The sequence below is a fragment of the Hylobates moloch genome, unplaced genomic scaffold (assembly GCF_009828535.3).
Source record: "Hylobates moloch isolate HMO894 unplaced genomic scaffold, HMol_V3 SCAFFOLD_3, whole genome shotgun sequence".
NCBI classification, from domain to species: domain Eukaryota; kingdom Metazoa; phylum Chordata; class Mammalia; order Primates; family Hylobatidae; genus Hylobates; species Hylobates moloch.
In genome coordinates this window covers 102,432,851-102,445,154 of record NW_026652278.1, presented here as the reverse complement: position 1 = coordinate 102,445,154, position 12,304 = coordinate 102,432,851, and the positions used below count along the sequence as shown (strand labels likewise).

Genomic DNA, 12,304 nt, shown 5'->3' with positions numbered 1-12,304 from the left:
TTAGTCTGTTTTCTGTGGTCATAACAGAATAGACAGGCATAAGGGAGAGTCACCAGAACAGGACACTGAGTAATTTATAAAGAAGAGAGGTTTCGTTTGGCTTACAATTCTGGAGGCCTAGGAGTCAAAGATCTGCCTACTCTATCTGGTCAGCTTTCAGTTAGGCATCTGCCATGTCACAGCATGGCAGAAGTGGAAAAGGAAGTGAGTGTGAGAAAGGGATCCAAGGCAAGGAGGAACCTCACTTTGTAACAACCAGCTCTGACAGTTACTAACCCAGTCCTGCTAGAGAGAGTGCTTGCTTTGGGATCTGGGATTCGTTCTTCCTCACCCTCGCTGTTTGTGGAGGTGGCAGCTGCTTTCTTAACTGTGGCCAGGTGGTGACTGGCAATGCCTGTGGTGCTGCTGGGGGTAATCTGGTGCACTCAGGATGATCACGCCACAGCTCACAGGCCTCCAGGTCAGCCAAGTGCAGAGTGGCAACTCTGAAGTTGGATGTGCTCCTCATGGGCTGCTGCTGGCAGCACCCAGCAGGCATTGTAGGGGGTGGTAAAGCCCTGGAGAAGCCGCACTGTCTCACTGGGAGCATGCAGAGGAACAGGGATGGCAGCAACATGCCCGCTGGTGATTTGGTGACTTTGCTAATGGCATTAGACCAGGGATCTGTTGGAGAAGCCTCTTTCCCCGGTTGGTGGACAACAGATAAGCTTTCTGTGGAGAAGATGTACTTGAGCCTTCTTGATCTGCGGGATCATGATGCCAGGACCTTTGGGGACGAGGAGCTCCTCTCCCACAGCTGAGGCTAGAAACATACCATCTGGTGGTTGGCTCTTCAAGCCCAGGGTGTTCCCCAGCCTACAGCATTCCTACCACCCTCCTCCTAGGAGCCCACCTTCCTGTGGGACCAGAGTGGTCTTAAAAGTAATTTTGGCAAATTTTACCTGGTGGTGACCTCCAAAGCAGAGGCACGAAGTGAAGGTAGAAGGCAGCAATAGACGTGAAAACAGAACAAAAACTGCCAGACCCACTGTAGAGTGATCCTCAGACCTCACCCAATCTCTTGATCAGAGCCAGGCCCTGGCCACTCTCCCTTGATCCTCCTATAGAAATGTGTGTCATCACTCATTGGCTTACTCAAATTTCATCCTCACTGCTAGTTGTGTTCTGAGGTTTTGGGTGGTCCCAGTTGGCCAGCTTCACAGGGGTGATTTATCCCTGTCATCAAAGATGAGTCTTAGACACCATCTAATGCTCAAGTAGCTTATTCCAGCAGTGCTCTTACAAGACAGAAAGCAGGAGCTGGCTGGTGTCATGGGCCGGATATAGTCAGAGGTCAGATGACCAACTGACCGGAGAGCTTCTATTTGAGGACCATTCTCAGAGTTTGGGAGATCTTTCCCATTTCTTATACATGCATGTATTCAGTCTGGGTCAATTACCAAGTGTTTCTTTCATAGAGCAAGTTTAATCTAGTAAGGTTAGGCCTTGTTCTAAGATTTATGAAAGTTGCATCTGTGCTGAGGTGGCCTTGTCTTCTGGAAATCCCTGGGCCAGGCTGCATCCTGCTAAGTGACATGTAATAACACCCCTGTGAGATGCTTGAGTGGGCCTTATCACTATCATTAATCTTAAAGCCACGAGATGCCTCTTGTATTATACTACAGTTATTAAAATATTCTCTTCCTAAAAAAACTAAATTTTATTTATGAACTCCTTTCCTATGTATTTAAGTTCCCCGATGTTTTTAACCTAGGAAAAGAGTCTAACCAAATGAATCCACTGAAGCTTCCCTTTTAAAGTCCTAAAATATCCTTTGGGGTTCTAAAACAGGTTTTCAAAGGGCAGTAAGTAATTTCAAAAGCTTTCTCTTTATCAAGAGAATCAAAAGATAATATGGCAAAAGACAAACAGCTTGGCTCGTGATCTTTTGGCAACTTGTATATCTTCTGACAGAGCAGAAGAAAGAAAGAATGAAAGAATGAAGGAAGGAAAGGGAGGGAAGACAAGGAAGGAAGAAAGAAGGGAGAAAATAAGAGCAAATAGCAAAATATTAAAAGATTGATTTAAAGTTATTTTTAAATATCCATATAATCTGTCAGCAGATGTGTTTAAATGCAACAGTTACCATTTTTAAAGAAATGGTCTATTTGTCATAATCCTCTTTGTATACTTACTTTTGCTAATACCTATATTTCTAAAGAAAAGCAAAGTTTTTCTTACAAACAATATGAGCACAACTCTATAGTATCATAATGCATAATGGTACCAAGAGACAGAGCCCTCCCTCTCCCGTGAGTTAGATTTAACCTTAGTGAATGCAAAATCCTTTATGATCCCATGCTCTCCATTAGGCAATGTCAGAAAACGTCCACAGCAAATGCCATAATGCATTTTGAACATGAATAAACATCAAGGCTTAGCTGGTTTTGCTAATGCTTCCTCATTACTCAAAAAACTATATTTTTAAATACAGAGTTCACTTGCTACTTTCACATGAACTTATTTTTAAGAACTAAAACATTACCTTAAAAAGTATTAATAATTTTTTAAGCACCACTCTAAAAATTATTTCTGTAGACCTTTTCCACACAAGAAAAAAAATCAACATTATTTGTCTTTTCAGTTCAGAGGTCTCATGGCATTTTTTAAACATACTTAAAACCATTCCATTTGTGATTTTCATGTACAATGTGAAAGTCTGTCCAAAAGTCATCCAAACCTAGGGTCAATTATACCCTCAGATGCTAGTTTTGTAGCTCACATGCACCTGGGCTGCAGAACCTTAGCAATAATACTCTGGTCTGGAAGCTTCACTTTTAAAAGTCACCTGAGATTCCACACTTGACCTAGAACAAAGCAGCAATTTCTCTGAGTCATCCCTGCGCGTTCGTGTCCAGAGCTCACCTACACTTTGAGACCTGGGAAACAGGGTCTCAAATTGGATATAAGTCTCTTTTGCCAAATCATCTTCCCAAAAAGGTTCTGACTTACATTGCAGTTTGCAAACTTTGTACAACAAGAAACAAATCAATGGTAGGATAACAACACAGGCAGTACTGGTCACCACGAGAAGGAGAGACCATTGAGAATCATCTCCTTCAACTCTTTCGGTAGAAAAGGTGATGCATTGGTCTTTCTGGGGAGGCACTCCTTTTGGACAGACACAAGCCATGTATTGCCCACCAGGTTCCAAGCCATCTATGGTTACCTGGTTCTTGCTGGAGTCTGCATTCAACAGCAGCAGGTCCTTCCCACCATACTTGGAATACAACACAGTCACTGCAGAGTTATGTGTGGTGTTGATCATATTCCACGTCAATGTCACACTCTCTTTAGTCTCACTGACCACTCTGAGGTTTTCTATTGTGGCATTTGTCTCCGTAAGCATTGTTTGATCCAACAATGCCAGCTCTTCTTTCTTACTTGTGCTGGCTGGAGGAAGTTTACTTCCATTCTTTGCCACCTTTAAATTTATTTTCTCACCTGGGCGGAGCTGGAATGATCGCTTGTTGGCCATGGTGGTACTTGCTGAGATGCTTGCGCTCAGAGTTGTGGTTGAAGAAACAGTGGAGGAGAAGAAAGGAGATAAAGAGAAAGAAGCAGTAGAGGGAGGAGGCAAAGTAGAAGCAGAAAAAGAAGATGTGGGGGAGAAGGAAGAGGACCAAGGATATGATGATGCATTAGATACAGATGTAGATCTTCCAGATCCCGGCTGGACATCCCACTCAGGATGATCTCCAGTTCTTTCAGAAGTGTCTGGTGGTATTGGAGTTGTGGTAATGCCAAGCACTGTCACAGTAACCACAGCTTCTGACATCCCAGCCAGATTTTTGGCCTTACATTTGTAATCCCCAGCATCTTTGGAAGAAATGCCTGTCAAGCTCATTATGGACCATCTGACTCCTTCCTCTGGAGATTCTTGTATTACTGGAAGAAAACAAATATATACTCTGTGAGGAACAAAAGGAAAATTCAAGCCACCAGTCCAACTGAGGAGGAAACAACTATCCACTCTACATGCATCCTCTCCCAGAAGCCAAGAGGGAAATAGCACCCTGCAAGTCTCTGACAGTGGGCGATAGTTCTGCAAACTGCTTACATCCAGGTCGAGGACCTGCCAGGTGTTGTGAGGTCTGTATAGGGAATAGGATTTTTCAAAGACAAAAGGCTGGGAATCAGGAGACTTGGGTTCTAGAAATTTTTGCCCACCAAATAGTGTTTGGTTGTGGATAAGTCAATTCGTGTCTTTAGGCCTGTTTCTGCATTTATAAAATAAGAGGATGAGACAAAGTAATCTCAAAAGTCCCTTTCAATTTTAAGTCACTGTGATTCTATAGAATGTTTTTCATAAGACCTTACTTAAGTATTTCTTATTATATGTTTTCATGGTAATAAAATGCATATATCTCTATAGCCAGAGGTACGGCAGATCATTTTCTGGCATGGCAGAGTTATCATTTGTATTCCGAATAATTTATTTTATATTTAACTTAGGTAAACTGGCAAATCATGGATTCTTTTGTTTGCAGAATAACATATAGTTTTTTAAAAAACCAGAATTTTGCTATCCTAAACTCTGATATCTGGGTATATTTTCATTCTGCCTTGATTTCAGAAGCTTTTCAAAGAATAATAATAATGCGCAGAACAGTATCCCAGTAGCCCAAAACTTAACTCACTAGCTGAAACTGTGGACCACTGACTACCTATATATAGGAACATTAGGCCTCAACTTCTTTATTTCCATCAGGTTTCATTATTTCAACCTGAATTTTAGTTTAATTTTGAAGAGTTTTAAAAATATCTCACTTTAATTGTCAGAATATCACTCTTGAAATTGGGCACAAAGCATGCACACTGTCACACTAGGATCTGAAAAGTCTATATAATCAATATTTCTAAAAATTATACTTTTTGATTCATAATAAGGTGTCCATGTAATTTATTATTTAAATAATTATTCAAAAATGAGAGATTTGTACAAAAGCCCCCCGTCCTTTTTTTTTTTTTTTTTGAGACAGAGTCTTACTCTGCAGTGGCGTGATCTTAACTCACTGCAACCTCCATCCCCAAGTTCAAGCAATTCTCCTGCCTCAGCCTCCTGAGTAGCTGGGATTACAGGTGCACACTACCAAGCCCAGCTAATTTTTGTATTTTTAGTAGAGACGGAGTTTTGCCATGTTGGCCAGGCTGGTCTCAAACTCCTGACCTCAGGTGATCCACCCACCTCGGCCTCCCAAAGTGCTGGGATTACAGGCGTGAGCCACCATGCCCAACCAGCAAAAGGCCCTTTTTAAAAAATTGTAAAGGCTGTACATTTTGAAGTGAGCCGTATCCAAGATGATGAAGCAAGACAAAGGCCTTGTCTGCCATTGATCCATCCACTGCATTGTTTCATTCTACCTGAGAAAAAGAGTTTAGATTGTTTAATTTTATCTAGGTAGTTAGATAAACTGAGGAGAATACTAATGAATAAAATGTGTATCTTTAAAATCCCTTGCACCCAATAATCTTGAAATATTTTATTAGTGTTAACTAGCTAATTTCAAATCACACAACACATGATGTTAACTTCAGAGCTTAGTAAACTCCTTTGATCATGGGGCTGAATTAAGAAAATACCTGTATAATTAACTGGTGAGCTGTCAGATCTGGTCCATGTGAGCTGTGGGGTGGGGAAGCCAGTGGCATCACACCGCAGTAGAACATTACTGCCCAGAGCAGACATGATTTTGGTGGCTGAGGTCATCACTGATGGTTTCAGACAATGCTCCAATTCAGCCCGCTGAAACAAAATTCCTGTGAGGCGCTCAGGTTCACTGCAAGTCATCAGTGGATCCAGAAGCACTATAGCAGGGTCAACAACCTTTGACAACTCAATCATTTTGGAAATATGACAGTCACAGAACCAAGGATTGTCCTGTAGACCTAAAACAGAAGGTGGGAAAGGTTGACCAAGATTATTCTGATGACTTCAGTTTACCTCCTGCCTCTTGAGAAAGTAGGGATCAACACTGTCTCCCTATAAACAGAAGTGCTTTGTGGGATGAAGCAGAGTCACCTTTATGTCAGTTTTGCTCTGCAATCCAGCAATCTCGATGAACATATCCTGTCCATTAGTTCAGATCATTAATAATCATGGCTAATACTTATTGAGCATTTACTCTGTGCTAGATTATGTTCTAAGCACTTACCTGTATTATCACATGTAATCTCAATAATCCTATGAGAAAATGATATTATTATCCCTATGTTAAAGATGAAGCTCAGACTTCATCTATCCCTATGTTAAAGATGAGGCCTCAGAGGGGCCCAATAATTTGGCCAAGGTCACAAAGCGAATTAGTGTCAGAGCCAAGACTTTAATCCAGGTACCATAGAATGCCATAATACAGTAATAAAGATCTTTCAAAGGTGCTATGAAAGTATTTACAGTATTGTAAGTATTATAGGGTGCTCAGAGGCACCTAACTCAGCCTGGAATAGGTTATGGTTTTATCTGATTTGAAGGTGTACTGAGGTAATGCAAGCTTTGTGTGGCAAAAAGTATAGAATGAGATGCTGGCAATGGCAGTAGAGAAGTCTAGAAAGACTGGTGGAAGCAAGAACATGGCTTGGCATGAATGTCATATATGGTGACCATGAAGGTGACTTGCTCAATACTCCCTTCAAGAGAGAATCAGCTGCAAGCAATGCGGTTATCAGACAGCTTCCAGTTGCAAGCATCTTCAGGATGTCTCACTTTCAGAATTGTTAGCAGAAGCCTTTGGGCCTTCAAGGAGGCTATCAGTGAGGGCTTGAAGAGAAGTGAGGAAAATGTTGCTGGAAACTAGAGGAAAGAGGATCCTTGCTATGGAGTAGCAAAAAGTTTAGTAGCACTGTCACCTGTGGTCCACATGGAAAATCAAAAACATACTCAATGCAATGTGGTCTACCTGCAGATATTTCCACAAAGAGTATTGAAACTACTCCCTGGTGTGTTTTAGGTAATAAAATACAAAGGAGAGGCAAGAGTTAAAGAAGAACTGTTAAATATAAAGGAATCAAAATTTGCTGAGTTCAATTAAAAAACTGTTTCTTATTCTTGGCCTCTCCAAAATTCTCAAATTAAGATAGAACTTCAGAGCAAACATTAAATCTAGGTGGGACTATAAAATTTGGTGCTAAAATCTCAGAAGGATCTAAGATGGAGCTTTTGAGCATTCTGCCAGGCAAAAGTCTCTCTAGGATCTTAGGAGTGATGTTCCATAACAGCCTCATATAAAGCCCAAGATAGAAAAAAATTTATCACAGAGATTTGTGGTTATAGCTTTTTACTAATGGAGTGCATTATAAATTGAGAAGAAAAGACAGAACTGCAATCTTACAAATTCTAACCACGGTGGAAATGTAACTGTTAGTTCATAAATTCTATATTTTTATTATATTTTTTAAAAATTATAATAGCAAGTCATGACTGGCTCGTATTTTTCTGCCAGGATTGGTAAAACTTTACTTTCTCGTCTCCTGTTTTAGAAGCATGCTTTTCTTCCATGGGTGAATAACTTTAAACTTTTCCTCTTATATTGAATCTTGTTAATCTATACCTAGTTATTGAATCAATATTAATTTGAATTCTATTCTCTTAACTGTTGGCTCTTTCATCCAATTTTATGTGGTAAGCAGACTTTCTAGTTTATTTTATATTGCTATGACTAAGTGTGGCTCTGGAACCTAATGTCTGGGCTGAAATCTCGGTTCTGTCAAGCTTCACCCCCATGAGATACCTATAATAACAACCTCTCTCAGCCTCATCTATAGAATGCAGTAGTTCTTTCATAGAGTTGCATGAATTTTTAATTACATAATTCATGGAAATTACTTTGAACAATGGTTTATTCATAGTGATCTTTAACCTTTCTTGCTAAACATAGTACTTAAAATCTTTTGTAAAATATAGTCATTTCAATCTCTGAATAAGTAACAAATTTCATTCACATAAAACATATTCCCTATACTAGGGTCCATATTTTCTTGATCTTAACAAAAGAAACCAAATGTAATACAATCTGTATGTCTGCTAAGAAAGAATTCAAAACAAGTACATAAGTAATGGTGGAGATATGATCTGATAGATACCAAAACACCTATAATAATGCAGTCAGTTCATAGACATTCAAAAACCCATTTCACCACCAGATACCACATTAGATATTCAGTCATTATTGTACGTATTAGTTGACCTGATACGTGAAGGTCAAATTTACATATATAAAAGAGAAATTTTAAAAGTAATAGGAAATGACATTCTCACCAACTTTACTGTGCCTGGGTTCCTGATGAGGCTCAACCATTAATTAATTCTGTGACCTGGGTGATGCAACCTTGCTGAGCCTCAGTTTTCTCATCAGCAAAATGGAAGAGTTGACTAGATAAATGCTAGAGCTTTTTACAGCCATAACGTTCTATCAGCCTATAAAATAAAAATAATGATCATAGACTAAAAGAAACCAAAGATGGAACAACAAACTAACACTAAAATCCATCATCACTCAGTAAAAAGCAGAAGAAAATGATAGAATGCCTAATTTGTAACATTTTTATCTCTATTGATTGAGGTGCTAAAGATAATCTGTGGATCTAGACTCTCCTAATAGTGCTTATTTTTAAATGTTAAATCTTTCAAGTTTGTGACTTTTCTATGTTTATACTGATACACAGTTCAAATGTGAATATCATACAAAGTGAAGCCGGTTTATCAACTTTGACTACAATACAGACTAAAAGTAGTCAATTCTCCTTTTACAAAGAGTGTAACTGATTTTACTTATTAAAACGGAGGGGAGGGGGAATCATGAACCTCTTCCAAAGGCTGAAATCCCTTCAGTAGTTTATTTTACTTTGTACACGTATTTTTTACATTAACCAGTTTTGCCTTATATACATTTAAATGTTATTATAAAGAACTAAATTTGGAATTAGATTGTTAGACTGTGACCCACACAGTTTAACAAATTAATCAGGTCAGTTTGTGTATAACGTGCCAATAACCTCTACAAAAAGTTACAAAAGATTAAAAATGTTGCTATCAGTTGGTGTTGTCAGCATTGTGAGCTGTAATTTGCAAGAAATCAATGAATAAATATATGACTTGCCTCTCACAAATAATTAAATATCAAAGTGAGGATCCAATTGCATGTCTGCTCCCTGACCAAGAGAGAAAACCAGCAAAGAGAAAAGCACAGGACGCAAACTGGTAAGTGTCCTCTAGGGCAAAGGGATGTTATCATAGTGCCTAAGAGGAGGAAAGGGAATATTTTAAGTTAGATAAAAACAATCAAAAGATTTAGAAAGGAACATGTAAACACTCACCTTAATATAGTAAGAATTCATAAATAGAATGATACTAAAACATTTATATTGAAATAAAAGGTTACTTATATTTTATATCTAGAAATTTGTGTCAATATTCTATATATAAAAACTATGCTCATCATAGCTATTTTATTATTTAATTTTAAGATTAATTTCTAAATCTGCCAGCACATCAAATTTATTCACTTATATCATATGTATAGACTATTTCATACTTTGAAAACACTTCAACTTATGCCAGATTTTTTCTTTATGTAATACTACCAATGCAAGTTACAAGTTGCTGTTTGCTTCCTACGTGGCAAAGACCGTGCTCGTCCAAAACTGCAGAGGCTCTGAGATTTGACCCTACTTTAGGGTGACCAACCTATTTCAGATTGACAGCAACTCATTTCAGTTTGCCCAGGACTTTCTTGCTTTTAGCACTGAGAGGTCCACATCCTGGGAAACTTCTCAGATACGGGCAAGTTTGCCTGCTATCATTTCATGGATGTTGGTAGAAGACACAAGACTCCTGCTTAGGGTTGAAGGAGTTCATTGCTCACAGCACTGAAGGGAGACATCTTTATTATACTGGGTAGTAAGCATGCTTACCCTTTGCTCTGGAAGCAGATATATTTCTACTTCCAAAGCTGTTCTCTTGAAAAGATAGTGCAGAATAAAAGGTAATCCTTGGAAAGATAGTGCAGAATAAAAGGTAATCAATGTCTGCCTCTGCTCACAAGACATGCAGATTCAGGAGATCAAAGAACAGCAGCACTAAGCGTCTGAAGGATGGACTGACTCAATCCTCACAAAAGCATGGGATAGCTAGTACTATTATCATCCCCATTTTAAAGATGAGAAAACCAAGGTTCAGGAAGCTTAAGGAATCTGCCCAGGGTCACACAATTGGACAGCCAGGATTTGAACTTCAGTATCCTGATCTTCAACCACCATGCTGGTTAAAGATTTTAACCACCCACCACGGTGGTTAAAGCTCTTAACCGCCATGTTATGCTTTATACCACCTCCAGAATCTGGTATTATTCTTCCAGTTTTACACCAAAGGAAGCCAAAACACAAAGATATTACTATCTTGACTTTGTAAATGGCTTAGAATCCTATATCCCAGATTTTTTTAGCATCCTGATCTAATACCCTTTCTATCATAACTCATCTCTTTGCCATCTAAAAACATTTAGAGTCATAGTGACAGTCATAAGTGCTATTATCTACAAATAAAAAAATGTCCAGGCACAACGGCTCACACCTGTAATCCCAACACTTTGTGAGGCTGAGGTGGGAAGATTGCTTGAGGTCGGGAGTTCAAGGCCAGCCTGTGCAACATGGCGAGATCCTGTCTCTACAAAAAATACAAAAATACAAAAATTAGCTGGGTATGGTGGCGGCACTTGCCTGTTGTCCCAGCTACCCAGGAGGCTGAGTTGGGGGGATCAACTGAGCCCAGGAGTCATGGTTTGCTCCACTGCACTGCAGCCTGGGTGACAAAGTGAGATACTCTTTCAAAATAAAATAAAATTTAAAAATGTTAAAGCAGCAATATCTGGAGTATAAATGTTGACATAGGGAAAGATTTAAGAGCTATACAATGTTAATTTATTTCATGCTTTGAAATTATTAAAAAATGTATTAATGGTGAAAAAAATTCTTTAAAAAATTAATTTAACTGGTTATATATAAAAGTTATGTAAATATTTTTAAATCCTTCAAAAATAAAATGTCTATTTACTCCAGCTTGAAGCATCTAAGGTCAAAGGTACAATTTTTAAAACGTGAATAGAAATAGTGATCCAAGAACTGAATACATTTAAGTGTTTTTTTCTTCTGAGGACAAAGGTAAGAGAACTCTCTCAAGTTAAACTGTTACTTGCACTGCATTCCTTCAAGGCAACACATCAACTACAATTACACTAATTTGCATTAATTAGTTTACTTTATATAACTATTCTTGGATGGGACAAGTGAACTTTATCCTTTCTAAAAGAATAGTATTTATATGCATCAGAATAGTTGGACTAAATGTACTATTTTTGTGTGAAAAGTAAGCAATAAATTTTCGTACAAAAGTTATTCTGAGGACTATAAGCCCTTGAAGGCAAAGACTATGCCTACTCAGCTTTGTGGAGACAACCATGTTTAACAATTCAGTAGGGAAAGGAACGTCTTTTTAATGAATGGTGCTGGAACAAGGGGACATGTATTTGCAAGCATATAAACCTCAACCTCTACTTTACACAATACTCCAAAACTATTTTGAGATAGATAATAGCTATAAGCCTAAGAGCTAAGAGTACACAGCTAAAAATTGAGTATAAAGGCTAAAACTATAAGAAAATATCATATCTGTGATTTTGAGGTAGGCAAATATGTTTTAGATTATACACAGAAAGCATTAACTGTAAAAGAAAAAAACTAATGAATCAAATGTCATCAAAATGTAAACCTTTTTTTACCAAAGACACCAGGAAAAAATGAATAGGCAAGTCAGCCTTGGAGAAAACATTCACAATGCATATAACAGACAAAAGACTTATATTCAATAAAGAAAAGACAAATAGACCTTAAAAATTAAGCAAAAGATAGTTCATAAAGGAAGATATACAGTGACCCATAAGCAAATGAAAATCTGGCCAACACCATTAATAATCAGGGAAATGGAAATTAAAAACACATTGTGATACCCCTTCCTGACCCACCCACTCCCCAGAATAGCTGAAATGGAAAAGACCAACAACATTAAGTGTTGGTGAGGATATGGAGCAACCAGACTGTCATGCAGTACTAGTGCGAATGTATAATGTTATACAGCCTCTTTGGAAAATGAGCAGTTTCCTTAAAAGTTATACATATAGCCATTCTTTTTTTCCTTTTTTTTTCCACCCAGGATGGACTGCAGTGATGTGATCTCAATTCACTGCAACGTCCGCCTCCCAGGTTTCTCCTACCT

General features: G+C 38.4%; 1 protein-coding gene across 2 annotated transcripts in view; it reads right to left on the bottom strand.

Moving 5' to 3' along the window:
* Positions 1 to 274: 274 nt before the first annotated feature.
* LRIT3 (leucine rich repeat, Ig-like and transmembrane domains 3) overlaps positions 275 to 12,304 on the bottom strand; it is a 31,352-nt gene continuing 19,322 nt past the window's right edge. For both annotated transcript variants that reach the window (XM_032145436.2, XM_058436636.1), the window contains exons 3-4: positions 5,623 to 5,928; positions 275 to 3,927 (exon numbers count right to left, since the gene is read on the bottom strand). In XM_032145436.2, coding sequence (XP_032001327.1) covers positions 2,783 to 3,927; positions 5,623 to 5,928 — 1,451 coding nt within the window. In that variant the 3' untranslated portion in view covers positions 275 to 2,782. The remainder of the gene's footprint in view (positions 3,928 to 5,622; positions 5,929 to 12,304) is intronic.